Source organism: Pseudopipra pipra, chromosome 3 (genome assembly GCF_036250125.1).
Source record: "Pseudopipra pipra isolate bDixPip1 chromosome 3, bDixPip1.hap1, whole genome shotgun sequence".
Lineage (NCBI taxonomy): Eukaryota > Metazoa > Chordata > Aves > Passeriformes > Pipridae > Pseudopipra > Pseudopipra pipra.
Genome location: NC_087551.1, coordinates 91,249,010 through 91,269,358, shown reverse-complemented (window position 1 = coordinate 91,269,358; position 20,349 = coordinate 91,249,010). Strand labels below are relative to the sequence as shown.

The 20,349-nt window shown below is 38.1% G+C and overlaps 1 protein-coding gene across 17 annotated transcripts in view; it reads right to left on the bottom strand.

The window, feature by feature from the left end:
- DST (dystonin) overlaps positions 1–20,349 on the bottom strand; it is a 311,288-nt gene that overhangs the window by 290,500 nt on the left and 439 nt on the right. For 15 of the 17 annotated variants that reach the window (XM_064650251.1, XM_064650255.1, XM_064650253.1 and 12 more), the window contains exons 2-3: positions 20,115–20,176; positions 5,280–5,468 (exon numbers count right to left, since the gene is read on the bottom strand). In XM_064650251.1, coding sequence (XP_064506321.1) covers positions 5,280–5,468; positions 20,115–20,176 — 251 coding nt within the window. The remainder of the gene's footprint in view (positions 1–5,279; positions 5,469–20,114; positions 20,177–20,349) is intronic. The other 2 variants (XM_064650259.1, XM_064650281.1) reach the window with 1 other exon arrangement.

The following is a 20,349-nucleotide window of genomic DNA, read 5'->3' as shown; positions in this document are numbered from 1 at the left end:
TCCTGTCACTGGTCACCACAGAGAAGAGATCAGTGCCTGCCCCTCCTATTCCCCTCACAAGGAACTTGTAGACTGCAATGAGGTTTCCCCTCAGTCTGCTCTCCTCCAGGCTGAACAGACCAAGTGACCTCAGCCACTCCTCATATGGCTTCCCCTCAAGGCCCTTCACCATCTTTGTTGCCCTCCTTTGGACACTCTCCAACAGCTTAATATCTTTGTTATATTGGGCGTCCAAAACTGCACACAATATTCAAGGTGAGGCCACCTCAGTGCAGAGCAGAGCGGGACAATCCCCTCCCTTGACCAGCTGGAAATGCTTTGCCTGATGCCCCCCAGGACACAGTTGGCCCTCCTGGCTGCCAGGGCACTGCTGACTCATATTCAACTTGCCGTTTACCAGGATCCCCAGGTCCCTTTCTGTGGCACTGCTTTCCAGCATCATGTTAAGAAAAATGCTGAAAGTGAAAGATGGTATGATAATGTTTTGCCAAGTTTGCTTCTAAATGCAATTCACAGGAGACAAAATCCAACACTAGCAGATGTCTCCAAAAGAAAGACGATATGAATGCAATCTATAGATTAAATAGGTAACATTTGGAATTAACCAAGTCTTGTGCAGGGTGATGGGTAATATTTGCTTGTCGTCTGTATTAGGTCATTGAAATAGCACATAAAGGACACATGATACTGGAAAACTAGTAAATAACAGCGAAGTAAGAATAAAAGGAAATTAACAAAATGAAATAGCGATTATTTAAGGAGACATATTAAAACCTTCTACAAAGCCCTGTAGAACAACTTCATCCACGTGAAATAATTCATCTCAGGTAGGTTAAGTGTCCACTAACACCCGGAATTCTTCTATAAATTATTTGGTATCAGATGTTTAAAAAAAACTCCAAAGTGTTTTTTATACAGAATTGTAATACTGGTTTTCCCATAAGTTTTAAGGCTCAAACACATAAAAGCAAAAGCCAGGATAGCTGAATGGGACAACTCATGGCTTTACATGCATTAAAAACTGATTTAGCTTTGCTTTCATGGTTTCTTCAACAGGGTCTTTACACTGAAAGTTTCACTTCTGCTACCTTGGGAGTAGCCTCAGTGGAGCCAAATGAAGCTGCTCATATCGGTTGTTTTTTTCCACATGTGACCTCCCAGACATCTGACCTCCTTCAGGTTTCCATGTAGCAACTTGTAGCAATGCTGCACCCACCCCTAAGGAGCTAAATTGCTGCAGCAAAGGTTAGTCTTAATTAATAAAAAACAGGTTCATTAGGAGACCTCAAGGAATACCGGCAAGCATCAGTGCTTCTGAGATCATTATTTGTCATCAGTTTATTCTTTGTAGGTTACTTCAGAGATACTTTTTTTAACACTATTCCATAGATAATCCACTCAATATATGCTGTAGCTACACTTCAGGGGCACAACAGACCAATAACTCTGGATGTGTAAAGTACAGGGATTTGAGAAGAAACAGGGATTTCACATCTGAAAGTGAAGCAACCAGATTTATTTATGCCCCAATCTCTGTAGTCTCACCTGATGCATATCTTACAATGATCTTGTTATGACAAACACAAGTGTAAATTTTGATACATGTCATGATCTTAAATAATCCTTGGTGACTGCATGAGTTGGGCAGTTTGATATCTCCATTGTTTAACAATGGAGATATCAAAAGATGCTGCTTTGATGGCATCTCTTTTCCACTATGTTTGTAGACATAGAGGTGAAATTAGAATTTGGCAGAACTGTATGTCTAACTGACTCCACAGCTCAGGAGCCAGATTTGTTTATACAAACTCAAGGCTATCTTTTGTTCCAGCCCAGCACAAGGTGTGGGGGGGAGAAATGTTAATAATTTGCAGAGTCTTATACTTTTGCTTCAGAGCAGACCACTATTTAAAACATGGATAATATTTGCAAAATGCTTGTAATAGAACCCTTAGTTTAAAATTTACTCTGGAGAAGTATTGCTATGCAGCAGCAAGCTCATGACAGGAGACTTTTGCGCATCCTTCCACACCTTCAGAAAATTTAACTACCTTTACAGAGTCAGCTACCCAATTCATGAAAGGAGTGATGTATAACACTCCTTTGACTTGCACGAAGTCATGCTAAATTAAAGAACACAGATGTGTTTCTTCTCAAGAGTTCTCTGTTGTGTTCAAAAACTCAAAGCATGCTCCAGTAATAGGTATCTTTACTCTCCTCAGCGTGAAGTTGATGTAAAACTGTCACCTATAGAGAATGTCAGCACAAAAAATACAGCCACCAATGAGAGGGTGACCTACAGGGCACAAAATAGAACAATGTGCCTTAAAAGGGGTAAGCCTCACAGCACTGTGTTCATGTTGCACCAAATAAGATGAGTAAAAGTGAAAATGGCTATAAACTCTGTACAGTAAGAATTGGTATTAGCACAAAATGTATTTAATGTCCTCATTAATGACCTGGAAGGTGTAAAAAAAAATGAAATTTTCAGAGAAAACTGAAGTTTATTTCTGCAAACATCTGCTTGTGCAGATTTTCAAGGGGAGCAATTATTGTCTTCAGCAGGATTACTCCCATCCACACAATTACACCTAATTTAGTTCTGACAAGATCAGGGACTATGCTGGAAAGATCTCAGATTGCTATGCAGGAAGCGAGAAATAATACAAGCAAATTCAGATAATTATAACACCAGCCAGGAAACTGAAAAACAAGACTTAGGCACAACAAAATCAAACAAATACAAAATGGTGTAAATTAGCAGGAATAAGAAAACCCAGCATCTAAACATCCACCAAAACTTTTCACAAAATATCTAAAAAGTCTTTAAGCATACATCTTAATATAGCAACAAAGCAGGTTAATGTTTTCGGATTGATTACTCAAAAATTTCCTGGAGCAAAGAAAAAGCTTTCCAGAAGACTGTTTTACAGTTACTTTGGAGATACCTTTCTTTTCAGAAAATAGGGACAAAAAGGCATGAGTAGAGGAAAAATAAAACTGAGAACTGTTTCATGAGGAGAAACTGTCTTCTGGTTAGCAGACATCATACATCATTTTTTCAAGTGATGACTAAGCAGAATATGGCCATACCTGCCTACAAATATTTCTGTAATATGAACTTCAAGACAACAGATTATTTATTTAAAGCAGTTCAGGTGGGCAGAGCTAGGAATAACAGGGGAAAAAAGAGAAAGAAATTATGCAGACTAACGAGTATTTCTGGCACTGAAACACGTAAAACTCTACAAGGCCAAAAGTCTCTGAGCTTTGAGACATTGAAACAAAGTGGGATGAAGATGTGCCAAACTGCGAGATGGACGATATTGTGATTGCCTGGGACTTCACAATGCTGCGGAGATTTGTCACTGCGTAAACCTTATTCACTCTGTCACCATGGCATTAATAATACATTCAGAATAACTTACAATGTCCATGACAAATTAAATTGGTGACTTAAGTTTTCTGGATTGTAGTCTAATAAAGATAATGATTTATTCTTTTTCTGTAGAAATGTGAGTTCATCAAGGCTGTAGAAGGAAAGGCTATCAAAAGAGCTGCATAACGCTGCATAAAAGATACACTGCAAAAGCAATTTCAAGGAGGTGACATAATGGTGACAGCACTAAGAGAAGTTTTCTCTAAATCTGAGATTTATTACTGCTTCAGTGGTAGGTCTTGTCAGACACAGCAGACACATGAAATAAGAGGAAAGTGAAGTTATATAGTAACATTGAACATTTTCTATTCTTACACTTCTTTCTTTTGCTGGTCCTGAAGCCCCTGACGTGTTACTGACTTTGGGGGAAAGCAGGGTTTTCTTAGCTTCAATAATCTGTTATTCAAAGCCTGTTTTGCTGCTTACACCATTTATACAGTTTTAGCTCTTTAATTCAGCAGCACTGATGCTCTTTTTCCAGTGTTGTTAATCAGTGGTAGTTAGTAACAGCCTAAGCAATTACAGGCAGGCATAGGCCTACCATGGAAAAAATTATGAACAACTGAACTGAAAAGGGAATTAAAAAACCCAATAGGAGTGACATGGAAAGTAATAGAGGAGATGATAGAAGAGATTAAAGAAGGACAACATAGCAGGGAGAGGACCAGAAGTGAATAACGAACAGAGGAGAGCCTGGTGGGAGGCTGGAGACCCAGTAAGAATTACAGAACTAGACAAAATGGTCTAGAGAGCAAAATAGGATGGGAGTGAAAGGGAGATGGTTGAGAAGAAAGGACGATCAGATCCTTTAAGAAGAGCAAAAAATGAATCCATCAGGTCAAATTAAACCACAGAATCTTGAGCACTCTAAAGTAAATTATAAGTAGAAACATGAGAGAACAGAGGAAACTGGGGAGTAGTGGAGTGAAAGCAGAGAAATGGAATGGATCAGCTAATAAGTAAACATTCTAGCAGTTGTTGGCAGCTCTGGCTTTCTTTTCTTTGCACAAGTTTCTTGCTCTCTCTGAGGCAATGTAATTCCACTAAGGAAGGCTTTCTCAAACTATCTTCAGACCTCATTGATAATTTTTGGTGTTCAATTACCACCAGTCTAGGAAGGTTCAGTTAGACTGCAGCAAGGTCAAGATAATATTTTTTAGGGTATGCTCAATATCATTTTAATAATACTGACTTAGAAGTAGTTCAAGCCCCTTCATATTGGCACAAATAAGTTAGTCAGCAAATGCATCAAAGCAGTGAGCTCTCATTAATAAAAGAAAAGCATTATGTCTGCAAGACATAATATGTCTTCATGCACATTTACATTAGGAACTGTATGTTTCAATGAATTGTCATATTTCCACACAAAAAGGACGTTATCAGTATTAATAGAACTGGACGTAGATCAAGTTGAGAAGCAAAGAATGATAAGACTTCATCTAAGTTTTGTTGAGCAGAAAGATTATAAATACTCTATAAAGCAGAAGAGACCTCAAAATTGGATCTAGTAATAAGATTTCATATAAATCAGGTTCAGTACATAGCACCTCTGATAAATCTGAGTGAGGAATTTCAATAACATACATATGCGCTACAAAAACCTGTTTACTAATATCACTATAAACTATCAAATTAAATATCTTATTTGAATATTGACTGTAGACTGAATATTAAATAAAAATATCAAAATTCAAAAAACATTCTTCTTATGCTGAACATAAGAACTGAAAAGATTTTTAAACTGAGGAACAGAATATGGATAGCCCAAAAAATAGAATTGTATCACATGACTCTCTAATATACTTTGAGTGCTATTTATCCCTAAAGGTAGAATACTTACAGGCTTTCGAGTTGGGGTAACTTGAACAGAATGGTAAAATTCTGGTTGGACTCGGCTGCTTTTCTTGATTTTTCTTTTTCTTACAGAAGTTTCCTGCTCACTTAGATGGTGAGCTTCCACTATAGGTTGTGTTTCCTCAAGGCGAGGTGCTACACGTCTTCGAGCATGACGAGGACTTGACCTAAAGCCCTGTAACAGAAAAAGGCATCATCGTGTTTGGCATGTCCCCGAATGGAGCCATGTGACATCAGCAAAATCACACAGGATCTTAACAACGACTTGATGTACAGGCATGCTCACCTTACATTAATGGAATGTCCATATATACTGCATGTAACAATAAAGAGATGTTGCCAAGTGCTATTAATATCACATATGTTTTATATTTCTAAATCACACGTATTATTGATACAGCTAGTACCAGTAACTCCTGTTGCTTTTCTTTATAAGCTCATACTTTTAGTTATTTATAACTGAATAGTTCTAATTTAAAACTTATAATTAAAATTTTCCTGGTTAATTCTTGGCCTCACGAGAAATTGTTTTAGGGAGTGTGAACTTCGAAGGTGCCTTTTTTTTTTTCCCCTAAGACTGAAAATGAAGAAAAATTAGTAGATGGCAACAATTATAACCAACATTTCTTGTTAAGAGTTCAGATAGTGCTAGAGTTTGGGGAAAATCTTACCATTTGGAATAAATAATTAAGACAGAGTGATGTCTTTTATTATCATCTGAGAAATACAGATATATTTGGCCAAATTAATAAACTCAGGAAAAGCTGCCCTTCAGAAATGCTTTTCAGAGGCTTGCTGAGAAAACCTCTGGGCAACATCCAAAAGGGTTCATGGCCTTATAGAATTTCATTCCTTTAATGGCAACATGTATCATGCTATCCCTCTATTGCTACCTGCAGAGCATTTACAATGAGAATTCTCTCATTTTATTGAGTCCCCTCATGAGCATGCACAGGGCCTGAAATGCATCATTTGTACTGAATACAATGTTGGTTAATATTAAACTTGGCCAAGTCATAATATCCATTCACTTAGTCACATCAGCTTTCAGATTAAGTGAGCCAAATCTATGTCCTTAGTGACAGACTGCAGTTTAAAGGCTACATTTCCTTTCAAAACTAAGAATAGATGCAACAATTCCTAATTTTCTACCTTCTTCTCTTCTAGGTAAATATCTCTGCTGAAGTCCTTATGTAACAAAGCCAACATTCAGAAATGGCTGGTCCATGTAAAGATTCGAACTTCTCCATGGTTAGATTTTAGATAAAACTCAAGAAATTTGTATTGTAAATCTAAATATCCTGCATTCCTACCAGCAGAAAACTAGTGGGAACAATACATTTCCATATAAACCTGCTGGAGTTTTTTCCCCATTCCCTTAGCTTTTGTGTTTTCTGGAGGTGTTTGTCTTTTTTGTTGTTGTTTTAATTAAGAAATCAGCATAGCAAAGTTATGCTAAAATGCTGTTCTGAAGCAATCAAAAGTAGATGTATGGCTCTGTGAAAATGGGATTTACTTGTCTAATGTTCATGAGACTGCAAGGGAGGACAGCAACACTCTGTTCTGGACACTCAGACAGACAGACGGGTATCTTGGTTATTTAAAGGTGTTCTCCATTAAGTAAATATATCTTTAAATGGCCAAAACACACAAACACATATTTACATACACATGCTAGTGATTGCTACAGATACACATGGCATGCAACAGATGATGTGAAAAGGTGAAGTGACATGGTGAAGTAAATTCCAGGTAACAACCTTCTACTCCTGAACACTGGAGAAGAGGGACAGGAATAGAGCCCAGCTTTACTAAGTCAGTCTGGGAGGTTCATATATGTGGTGCAACAGGGCTATGAAATACATATGATGCAAAGGTACGGACAAAATTTCTTCAATCTTTTTTATGATCCCTCTTACTCTACTGAAGCAATAGAATTGTTCAGACTACAGGTAGGGACAGACTTTGACACCCTGTATCATAATGGAATCCATATCAACCAAAGCAAGCAGCACAGTGAAAGCCACTGCACCAGAAGATCTGCACAGATTTAGGAGGATCTCCAAAGATTCAGAGATGTAGATCTGTGAAACACTCTGCCACACTATTGCGATGACAAAGCTTACTGCCTCATTTTGTTTCTACACTGTGAAATAGCTAACAGATACTTACAATGTATCATTCAACGTGATACTAGGGACTATTCGGGATAACAGGGAAAAATACAACAGAGGGAGCCTACTATTACAGAGCTTACTGCTCATGGAAATTTTCTTTTAGAAAAAAGGTTAGTGTGCATCAGGGACTATTCCATACTAAATTAAAATATTCCTCAAGAGACTAAAATACCCAACAAATATATTCGAAATTCTGAAATCAAAATAGATTTTCTAAATGCATTATTGTTCATTCACACATGATGGCTACTGGCTGAAGCCTTGTGATATACCCTGCACTGCAGCTGCTCCCTCACCACACTCCCATTAGCCAGATAAAACTCTTCTGGAAAGTATGTTTATGTAACAGAAGCATTGATAGAAGCTAAGCAGCTCTGTAAGTGCTCAGAAACACATGCCAGATAGGGATTTAAGAATGTGAATCTGTCTCACTGAGTGGCTTCACCTCAAAATATGTCAAGGTTCACTGATTAAGTATTATGTTTCAATATGAAAAAGTCACCTGTGACCTAGAACAATCTGTTTGTAGACAGTGCTTCGCCTTGACATTTTATATATTTTTCTCTTTTGCTGTTTATTACTAACAGGAAAATGGGATCTTTATCTCTTTAAGAGCTCATCTGCTTCTGTTTGCTGAAGCTTATTCTTCTCTTGAAGTCATAATCTGCCTGCAGTATCACAAATGGTTGCTGTGGGGAGGATTATAATGTGATAAAGGCAGAAGATCTTGATTTCAGGTGGAAAATTAATTCTGTATCAACAAAGATAACGTTGCAAGGGCAGAGTCCTCAGACCAAAACCCAAAATGCTTACTCATTCCTGCAATGAGACTTTGCCAGAACGAAGACCCAAATCTGGAAATTTTCAAAATTTGGTAGTCAAAAATGAAAACAGGAGTCAAAAGTGATGTAAATTATGGAAGCTGCTACTCTTATGATCACTGCAAAACTAGAATGGCCAGTAATTCCATCTAAGCAGTGAAGTGAAAAGAAGCTTTTTGTGTCATCTGTGTTATTTATCCTTCAGTTTAGCCCAGAATTGAAAACATCATATTAATACAGCAGTCAAAATAAAAAAATGTGGAAATCACAAAAATATCTCTTTGGCAAAGACAGCACTATTTTAAATGTTAACTCAGTGCTCACAGAAGAGCAGAAAAATGTTACAAAATATGTAGGGAAGTACAATACATCACCTGAGACCAAATTACTGAGGAAACGCTGGAGATTTTAAAATCACACTGATAATACAGTGAGGTTGCTCTAACACCATTAAGCAATTTATAATTTCCACTGTCATGTGAATGCTGTGTCACTGGGCAGTGACAAACTTTTTCTTGTTCTTTGTGCTGGAAGGGAGTTGCTCATTACTAGACCCTACTGCCTGACTCATTTTTGTGCCTGTAAAATTCTGAAACAAGGCAAAACAAACAAAACTCCAACTATGTATTTTAGAAAATCTGTCTTCCAAAAACTAAAATAGCTGCACAAATATTTACACTAAAGGAAACTAAACTTCCTTAAAGAAACAACACAGATGATCACCAGAACCAGTTTTAGATATATCAGAGGAAGACAAGAGGCAAACTGAACCTGGGATTATCTTCTCTCCAAAAGCATTCATGTGCATCCTTCCAGTTAGAGTCTGTTTGAATCCCTGAAGAATGATCTCCCTAATCAATCAGCAGGAATAGAGGTGTCTCTGGAGGCTGTTGCAGAGCCAAAGCCTAGTCCACCTGCTCTCGAGGGAATTTTTCTTTCTGAGGAAGCAGGCTAGGGAAATCAGCCTCTTTTACCTGAAATTCATCCTTTAAAGTCTTCTCTGAAATTGTGGGGTGGGCTTTTTTTTCCTGGAATGAAGTGTGATAATATTGAAAGAACCTGTTCTGTCTATCTTTACACCCAGATCAACGATGACTGTTGCCAGCCTGGGCACTGCATGCCAGAGAACACTGTGTAAAATTACTTTCACGGTAAGGTGTTCTGTAAAAAAATATCTTCTTATCCAGCCAAGTTTTAACTTCACATCTCAGATTCAGTGACCAATTTCTTTTCTATAGAAACAGGTGTGGGTTTCCTCTGACCAAAGTTCATCAGACCTCCCCTCCCTGGGTTGCCTTTTGACCCACAGAAGCCAGCAGGGCAGATGAACCATTTCTTAACAGAACCTATTTCTCTACCTGTGATGGGAGTCCAGGCTGACTACTTTACTTATAGACATCCCTACTGTCAGTATTCAAAATTAGATAGGATGGATCAGTCCTATGATGGTTAGGTTTTGGTCTGCCTCCAATACAGTATTCATCATTCCATACATATTTTATCATCAGACTTCCTCTTATTTTCCTCCTTCTAGATGAAATTATTCTGGTCTCTTCTATATTTTTTTTTTCTTCTGAGATGTTTACATTTCCTTATTCACAGACATCACTCTTGCTGGAACCCTGCAATTCAGCACACTACTCTATATAAATCCATATTACTGATATATATAATAGTAGAACATTTCCCATCCCACCTTCTTTCTGATGAGGCTATACATCTAAAAGTGGTCTTCACTGAACTGTCAGAAGTCATTCAGAAGTCCCTTTCTGGAGACCATAAACCTAAAAATTAAGAAAGAGGCTAAAGACTTTTCTCTTTAATATACTCAACCTTGCATTTCTGAACATCATTTGTCTGTTTATTTGCCCTATTTCTTCAGTGTGGTCTGGTATTTGATAACCAAGTACGTCATACTCTGCTCTCCTTGTTATGTTTTTGCTTATTCTCATTCCCAATTCATTCATCATAAAAAACAGGAATTTGAAACATCCTAAAAAACTTGTCTAATTTTGCTTTTTTTTTTTTTTTTAATTTACAGAAAAGTATATTTTGCATAATGTGTTGAACCTTTTTCTTTCACTGTCTTAGTTTTTCTGTATTTATTTTAATTCTTTGTCTGGTACTTGAATAGCACCATATGAATACATCAGTGCTATCCCATGTGTGCATTATTGCTTTAGTGATATGAATCTCTGACTTATCCATTCTTTCAATGCACAATTGTATTAATTCACCAGATCCTTTTCCTCTCCATTCTAGCTTCTACTAACCCTACTGCCTTCATCATACATTATCTATTATTTTTGTGCTTGATAAGAAACCATATTCAGTTTTCATTTTTTCCAGTGTATAAGTATTTTATGTAGAATATATTGGATGATCTTGAACCCAACCTTTCCAGCCAGTATGTGTTTTCAGAATCAACAAACATTAATATCATGAAGGTAAGAGTGCATTATCTCACATCCAGCTATAATCAACAGAAATCTTTGCATTAACTTCAGTGGGCACTGGACTGCAGCCCAGTGTACCTTCTGGCAGAACTTCAGTAAATCACAGAAAAAGTGCTAGCTAGCATCAAGCCATAATTCAATGACAACAGAACTCAACTCCGTTTGCAAAGGCATGTACAGATATTTGAATAAGTCCTGTAGATTAATGCACTTTTTAAGGTGCACTAATGAATATTAAAGCCAAAAGAAGCTCAGATAGGATATCCAACTTCATGTGCTTGCTTTTAAGGTTTTTGACAGTGGTTGTATGTGCATGAGAATTGTCAATCTATTACCATTGCCAATTAATGGCCTCAAGAAAGAGTTTTCAAATTGTCAGTTACCGCCTGTTTAAAGCTTGAAACTCATTTATATGCAACCTACAACATCTTAGGGCCTGAGCCATTAGACTGCATGGTATCAGATCCGTTCTCAAGATGCTGGTGTTCTCAGCTGTTTTGCAGTCAGGCTGAAACAGAATTAAACCCTACAGTTGGAGTACCTACTTGAACTAAAAAGGCAGATTTAATTCAATAACTTTATTGTATGAAATTCCCCTGCACACTGAAAGAGAAAAATCTGAGATTCTATCTGCTACAAAGACAAACATACATATATATATATGCATCTATATTGTAAGAATAGTTTCAAAAAGTGACCAGGATTGCATTATTCTCCTCATTCCTCTTCCATAGTGATTTCCATCCCAAATACCATCAGTTTACAAAGAAATAAAAACAAAACAAAACAAAAACAAAACAAAACAAAACAAAACAACAAAAAAAACCAAAACAAAACATTTATTTAACTGCCAGTTCTGCAAGTTCAACCCAAAATCCAAGATTCAAGTTAAATTCTCTGAGCTATTTATACATCCTGTTTAATAGTGAAGATCGCTAAGTAATGCAAAGTCTTAATTTTCTATTGCAGGAAGATTATCTACACTCACTGACTGTATTACTTCACAAACACCCAAGGAGGATGCAACTGCATTTGATTCTATCAGGATTCTTTCTTAATTCTATCAGGACTGAAAAAACAGACTGCAATCTTTTTTTGTGTGTGTGTGGTTCTCTTGATTTTATTTTTTTAATCTTGCAAAGGATTATTCCTATAAAGATCTGAATCAGGATTTAAAACATAAAATGTATGATTTTACATTCAATTTCCCATTCCACTCCCTCATTAGCAAGCTTTCACTGATGCTTCTTCTCATGCCTTATGTTATTTTAGGAGATATTATTCTTATCTTCTAAACCTAAACTCTAAGCAGTGCTGGAACCATTTCTCAAATGTTGAAGACTGTGATTTGGCACGTGTCATATTCCAAGATAAGTCCACACATTCAAAGGCATCTAAAGCAATTGTCTTTTACATAACCTGAACAAGATTGCTCTTCCAACGGAGTTCATGAAATAGAACATCAATAACCTGCTTTCCAGTTCATAAGCAAGTACCTGAGTACGTACACAGGAGCCTTTGTGTGAAGCTAGGTTTAGGTGTGAATTTAGAATACAATTTCTAATCACCCATGCCGTGTTACACTTCTATTTTACATGCCGTGTTTGGTTGTTCCTGTCATAAGGTCAGGATTCCGGTCAAGCACAGGTAAGCTGTAACACTAGGAAAATCTGATGATCTGCAAGCAAATAGCCAAATAGCATGCCCAGTCATGCCTCAAGATACCCTTTAAATACTCTTTCCTGTCTAAACCTATAAGCCACAAAAGCTGGCCTGTTCTCCAAGCAGTCCTATCATTCTCTGACAAGAAGGCTTGCAGCTTTCCATGGCTGCCTTGCCTTTACAATAGTTTGTCCCACTTCCTCCCCTGTTACCTCAGCACTGCAAGCCTACAGTAGGAAGGGAATAATTATTTAAGAAAAAAAATAAATCAGAAAACTCCTTAATCAGTAGTCTGCAAGGGAAAGTTTCATTTAAAATATACTAGTGCATTCCCCAAGCATGTCCCTTTTCTACCCCTGATTCCTTCATTTTCCATCTCATCATGTCTCCTTGTCTTGGGCAGTGTCCTGTATACATTAAGAATCTGCCATTAGAAATTAGCTTTAAATATTAAAATACGGTAAGAAGGAGAATAAGAAATAACAGACATTGCTAAAGCATTGCAGTGCTGCACAACATCTAGTACAAAGAAATTACTGTCCTCTGTCCAGTGTGCTTGTTTGAAACAAACCATTAAGAAAATTTATGCTACCACAGCATGAGAAGATGGGTCTGCGTTTTTTCAATTATAAAATAGATGCATAACTGATGGAAGACTTAGCAGGAATATATTAGAAAAAGATATCTAGGCTGGAATTCAGATATCTATTAAGATACCCAGATTCAGATACCAACAGGATACCTGAATGGGTCCCTGCTTCAGCAGCAACTAGACTAAGCTCCTGTTATTACCAATAAAAAATTTAGTTGACGCATTCAGTGAGGCTCAAAGAATCATTCAGCTCATCCTGAAGCAGACACCTACACTAGGTCAGCTGAGCTCTAGCTCTATAGACTATAATCTGTAAATGCCTACAGTGAGCTTATTGGGCTGAATGAGGGGATGCTGGTTTTGCAAAGACACTTTCCAACTCCAGCAGCACTTCACATGAAGGAAGGTAGTGGCAGCAGATCAGAAGGGAATGATACCTTGAGCTGATTGTATCATTTTGTTCTCTCTAGAACATTATGTATTTCAGTACAGTTAATGCTATCAATTTATATAATCATCAAATAAGTCTGTAAGAACTGTGTTTCACTTCCAGTTCGCTCTACTATCTACCTTGCCGTCCTGAAGCCGAGTGCTGTATTTAAACAGCTGAGTGGACAGGCAAGATAAGGACTTTGGCACAACTTCCAAGAAATGTGCCTTTGCCCAAACATCAACTGCAGTTAGTTTCTGTAGCTGATGTGGTGTTTTCACACTTTAGTCACAACTCGTATTTCATTTCCGCTGATGAGTCAGGAACTGCAAAGCTCTGACTGTCCTTGATGCAAGGCAGTAGGGCACAAGGGAGCACAGCAGGGGCTCAGACACTTTGGATCCACGTAGCAGGTACCCAGGCTCACCAGTGAACTAGAAGCGCAAGGAATAAGAATAAAAACAAGGCAGCTTTGCTAGATCTAGGTCTAGAGCAGCTGTCTCAGCTGTGAGCCTGACAATATGCTAAAGGATCTCTGCCACACAGTGCTGAGTCCTTGCCCTGGGGGGCTGCAGGAGCCCACGTGCTCCCTCCACAGAGTCTGAGACCCCTCCAGGCTGCAGAGCAAGGGGGGCAGGTTGAGAGGCTGCAGCTCTGCATGTCTGATACGACCAGGCCAGAAAAGCCCAGCTCAGCTGAATCAGATCCTATATGAAAACAGCAAGGTGACTTCACCCTGTGCTCTGCGCTTTCTTCCATAGCGCATCAAAGGTGCCTCTTCCTAAAGAAGTTTGGGAATGGAAGAGAGTGTGAGTGAGGTTTCCATGCCCTAGGAAAACACACGTAACAGCCCTGGAGCAGCCACAGCGCTGAGGGTCACACTACCCTGTTTATGTGGCTTTCTTTCATTTAATACCCTCAGCCTAAAGTGCTGAGCTGTTTCTGAAGGGGCATCCACAACCTCATCTGTCACCCTTATAATCTAACCACAGTAACTGAGAAATCAATGCAGATGATTAAGTTTCTCTTAGCTCTATGTGGTCTATGGACCCCTGCATTATCCTTTCTGTCCATGTAAAAACAGTTTCTATAGCCGTGCAGATGTGGTAAAACTGAAGTATGACCTCAGCTGCTTTAATTCACAGTTTCAATCTGAGGTTAGTTTATCTAGCTAGAAGTTCCCATTCTGTACCTTTGTACAATGTGGCTGTTAACAGACAGATGGCCACAAGCCATGCTCCACCTGCATCCCCTTGAAACCAGGGCTCTGCTTGTGTGTACCAGGAGTGTGCACTGGCATAGAGCACAACAGAAGCTGCAGCCTCATCTAAAACACATTTCCAGAGATAACAGTAGATACTGAGAAGCCTGGATATCTAAATACTTAGATGATAGCTATGAGTTTGTTGGCATAACTGTATTAATGGGAAACTAAAGAGTAAGAACTTTTATGAGGTAGCTTATCTTTATCCAGTGGTTGTCCGTATCCTGTTAGAGAACCGTGGAGATGTGTTCATTTATAATGCAGGTCCCGAGACCATGCCTGACCACTGATGTGGACCATGACACAATGTCAGTACTTTATCAGGTGATCGATGGAGCTAAGAGGAGATCCCCTCAGCATTTCAATGTTCTGCAGGCTGTCAGAAGCCAGAGCAGAGATTCAGACAACCAGAAGGCTATATAAATATGTTAGGCATTTCTACACTACACTTTAGCACAGAGTAGAGGTACCCAAGTTAACTCCTCTGAAGTTAGTTTAGTTCAGGAACCCAAGTGGTCTTGCTGCAGCAACCAGGCAATTGCCATGGTTTTTGATACAATTACCAAACAAGCTGTTCCTCAGCATAGGTCAGTGCTTGCTGGGCTATCTAAAGGCAGCACTGCAGTGACTAAAGCTGACAAAGAGTGATGGACAGATGACATATAGTAAGCCAAATCTCAGTGATACCTAGTTTGCCATGTGACAGCTCAGTGTGACGTACCCTCTCTGGGCCACATTATTGGACATGTTACTGAAAAATGGACAGACGGATTTGTCCTTATACAGTATAACCTGTATATATAGCTCTTCATTCATTCCTGTACATAAGTGCTTTCATACATCTAAGAAAACAATTTATATTCCCTTGAACCTGCTCCTTAACTCTTAGACAGCTAATGGAAAAATAGTTTAAACATCCTGAGGGAAAAGCACGTCAAACACAAAGATAAAATATTTTCAGGCTGATTCAGCTCTGCAAAGACAAGGACACATCCTTTCAATAGGTGAGTGAATGTATTTTTCTGGCTAGTCCTGCATGTTTCTGGTGCTCCTTGAATGCACTCCCTCCAGTCAAACAGAAGCCTCAAATTCAGCTTGGAGGGTCTGCCGATTTCTGTTTTCACTGAAGCTGTACATATCTGGAGCAGTTTATAAATAGCTGCAATGCTCAGGATGAATTATTGTGCAACTCTTCAAAGACTATTCATTATTGTTTTGCAAGATACCTGAACTGTATTTTTAGGCAACTGTCTCATGATCAGTCTCAGAAGGAAGATGATTATGGCAAAGGTATGCTTAGAGATAAATTTATGAACACTTTTTCTGGGCAAAGTAATATATACATTTCCCAGAGACTGTTGTACTATTGTTTTGCATCCATTGTACCATTGTACCATAATTGAAAATCCATTTGCTCTTAAAAATTATCGTCAGTCTTGGCTGACCTATTTCACTACCAGCCTTGTCACAACAATAGACCAAATACATACAACATTGTAGGCACTGTTTAGTGTACTAAGAAGAAAACGTGGGGTCTGCAAAACTCAAACGACCAAATGTTATTCTTTTGCTACAGCTGTGGTTAACACATGCTGCCAGCCCTCCCAAAGAGTCTTTTCATAAAGTGTCAACCCCTGTTTGCCTTACTGGTGTGTCTAGTCCCACCTGGGTTATGTGAAGTCAGGATTTACAGTGGACTGTAAAACTTCTATGAATTTGTTTCCTAGTAGACTTATACCTGTAGGTCTCAGTGGAAGCATTCACAGGAAACTGGCCCAAAATGTATGAGTCAAAATAAAATAAATACTAAATGAAACCATGTTGCTCATGACTACCCATTAACACTGATACCTTCAGTTCCTGAGATCATAGTATTTCTTTAAAAGGTAAGATAAAGGAAAACTGTAAAGCTCAGAGAAAATTTCAGGCAAAAGATGTTTTCCCCAATAATATGAAACCCATTAACTTCTGGTTTAGCAGTTAGTAAAATTATCCCTTCACAATCTCATAAAACCCAACCATTTCTAGATCCTGAATGAGGAACTTCCTTTTCAACAGTTCTTACCACCAAATCAAAAGATATTAAGAATTATACCATTTGGATTAATTCCTTCCAGCCTAAAGGCTAGAAGCCTACTTCCTTTTTAATTGAAAGGTAAAAATCTCACATAATCCTGTGACTCCAGCGGCTTCAACAATAAGGAAAACTAATTCAGAAAGAAATTTAAATCACAAGAAGTGGCAACACCAACACAGTAAGCAATGCTTTTAAATTGAAAGGTACAAATGTAAAATGCTAAACATTGAAATGTATCAAGCCCAAGTCCACAAAGTACTCAGAGAAAATTCCTCTATTTCATGGGAAAACAAACTTGTACAGAGAGCACAAGAAAAATTAAATCAGTGAATCACTAGTAACATTAATATTTTTAATATACAGGGGTTAATAATAATAACAATAATAATAATACCAACCATTAATCATAGTCCCTAGTTGGGTAAAACTCTCACTGAGTTATATTGTTATTTTGGTGTCATTTGGGTTCAACACTGACATTTCGTTCTACAACTGATTTTCAAAATAAAGAAAGAATAGTGCAAACTGCTACATCAAAGTCTGACGTGTCATGTAACAATGAATATTTCTGTTGGAAATTTACTTGTTTTCTTTTTAAAGCAATGGCATATCTAGGTCTTCCTCAGATTAGAAACATTAACTATTCTGGGTGTGATTCCTTTGTGACTTCATGGAATATCTATAGCACCTGGGGGATGGAGGACTCTTAAGAGCAATTATAGTCATAATGATCTTAAGGACTGTAATAAAAATATCCTAAAAAATAGAACTGAAAAACTTCAGATGGTAGTAAATAAGTGTTAGTGGTGAAGTGTATTATCTCAGTAAACTCTCACATCTTCTTCCTGGTAAATTTTTTCTGTTATGAAGCACCTCTAACAAAGACAGACTTTAACCTACTTTATATTCATAATGATTCATGCAAATTTATCTGTTTTTGAGGCAGGGGGTCAAGTGTTTAAGTTCATTCTATAATAAGCAATATCTGCATAGACTCTTGCTCTATTATAATGAGATATATTTTTAAGAGACATTAAAAATCAAGCCCCTCCAAAAATCAACTACTTGTGAATTCAATTCATCAGTGGCATATAAAATTCAAAACAGGAGAGCTGATCATAAATACATTTTCAGATTTTGTATCTACCTTCTCATAGTATAGAGTCTTATTTTTTAATATGGGGGTTCAGTACTAAAGGAAAGGTATTCAATAGTTCTCACTGCATATAGACAATGAAGGCATGCACCATAAGAGCTATGGCTCTGGCTAAGCATCTCAACATAAATTTGCACATATCTATTTTTCCAAATATAAGGCTTTCCTGGCAGGCAGTCAATCCTGCAGGAATTGCCAACCGTTCTGTAGATAGGGCAATTATAATTCTCTGTGCACTGCTGCTAGACCACCTGCACGTTCACATGTGAGGGAAGTCAGATTTGAATGCAGCTCTCAGGAGATGAATGCCAACCCACTGCTATTTACTATCAATTTTCATTATCTTCTAGTTAATTAAGAAACACCATTTATAACTACACCTGACAAACAACTAAGTATGGCAGGAGCTAGCAGATGTACCTTGTGCTATAAAACTTGGAGTTGAGATGTTACATTCATTCGGGAGGTGGGGAAGTATGCAAAGCCCATATTTTCATGTATAACTCTTTGTTTTCATCAGCATCTTATTGGAGTTGGAAGTGTGTGATGTTTTGTGATGATATAGATTGAGAATGTCAAATTCTGCTTCAGATAATGCTTCCAATATTTTTAATGGAAGTATGCCTGTAATTTTTTCATTAATCTATTCCATTAGATTCATTAAAATAACATCTTACTTGAAAAAAAATTGGAAAATGAAAATTTAATGATGTCAAATGAGTCATTGTTTTCTCTTAAGAATCAAAAGTCTCATCAGATAATAAAGGGGAAAACAGCTCCACTACTTATTTAAAAGGGCAGTTTAGACCACTAGCTGTAGTGATACTCTATGTTAACAAAATGTAGACAATTATGAAAGAATGTAACAGTTTTTATTGCTTTATTTTAGAGTGTTTCACTAAATGGAAGCTTCTAGGAAATATTTTATATTCATCTACTTCTGACTGGGTGATATGCAAATAACCACATGGTGAAGCAATAGAAATAAATTACTCGGCAAACTTCCCTTTTAAGGGTCACCATGCAGGATGGCACGTATTTCAAAAGGGTGTAACACATTAAACTTCATCTCTATCTAGGCTCAGGATTGAATGAATTTTACATGGAAACCAAGTATTTAATATTGGATAAACTGAATAATGAAAAAAATCTTTTGATTTCTAGAGGGACACATTTGTTTGTTGACTTTACTGAAGCACTGTTCAGTCAACAACAAACCTGGGCTTTTCACGAAGATAGGACACTCCCTATGTCATCTTCTTTTTGTGACAGTGTGTACAAATTTCAAAATACTTAGGAGTTTAAAACTAATTGCCAATATGAACCACATTGCAAAAATATATCCCGTGCACACTTTTGAAAACATTAGTCATAACTGGGTAATTTTCACACCCACAGCTGGCTAAGAAAAAAATGCAAATCATTTAAAACAAAAGATCATTTTTGTGCAAGACTCTCTTTCAAGGCTTCCAGAATATGAGGCAATGGCATGAAGATATGCCTTAAATCAATAGCAGGAAACCAGGCAAGAGAAATATCTAGACAGGAGCTCTACAGGGCAGCATGGAAACAAAGTGGATACTAAACCAAATATTATTTTACATATTTTCCCAGTAATTATGCTCCTCATTCAGAATCACTAGGAATTGTCTGGGGTTTGTGTTATACTTTCAGCACTGGCATGTAAGAGTTTTGATTCCCCTGATCTGTGAATACAAAGTCACACACTGAGCTGCATGCCAAACAGGCTTGTAGTCTGGATCCTTCTGGGATCTCCCACGGCAACATCCAAGCCAAGCAGGCAACTTCCCTGGCAAGGAGCAGGGCGCAGGTGAGAGTTGGTGGCAAAACAAGAGGTTCTGCAGTTGCAAAACTGACCAGCTCTGCACGTATTTACAGTGCAGTCAATAACTGGGCTCGGGTTGCTTTTGGACAGAGGGAGGTCTGACACATACAGTAAGCACAGCTCTCCTCCAAGTAACCAATACCTTTGGGAATGAAACAAATCGGCAGGCCGGTTAGGGTAACACAGATGAAGAGCTCATTTTGTGTTGGGGGGGAAAAAAACAGACCAAGAAATGAAAGAGGGCATTATGTTTTTCATGCAAAATGAAAAGTTCACCATGCGATTTCATTAACAAAAGACCACGACAATATGTACTCGGGTAAAGAGAACAACTTCTGACCTTGAAATTGCGTGCTAAATAAATTACCTCAGAGCGAAAGTGATGAGTTCTCATGACAGCATCTGGAAGGCAAGCAGAAAGACACACAGGCTCCACCAGCTCCCCCTCGCATTTCGCTCCGGCTAACGGGTTTACCCCGCCGCTCGCCCTTTGGCGCACACTTCGGGACGGGTCTGGCCCTCCCGGCGCAGCTGGCAGCTCCGCCCGGCATTTATATTTAATTCATCGGGAAGAA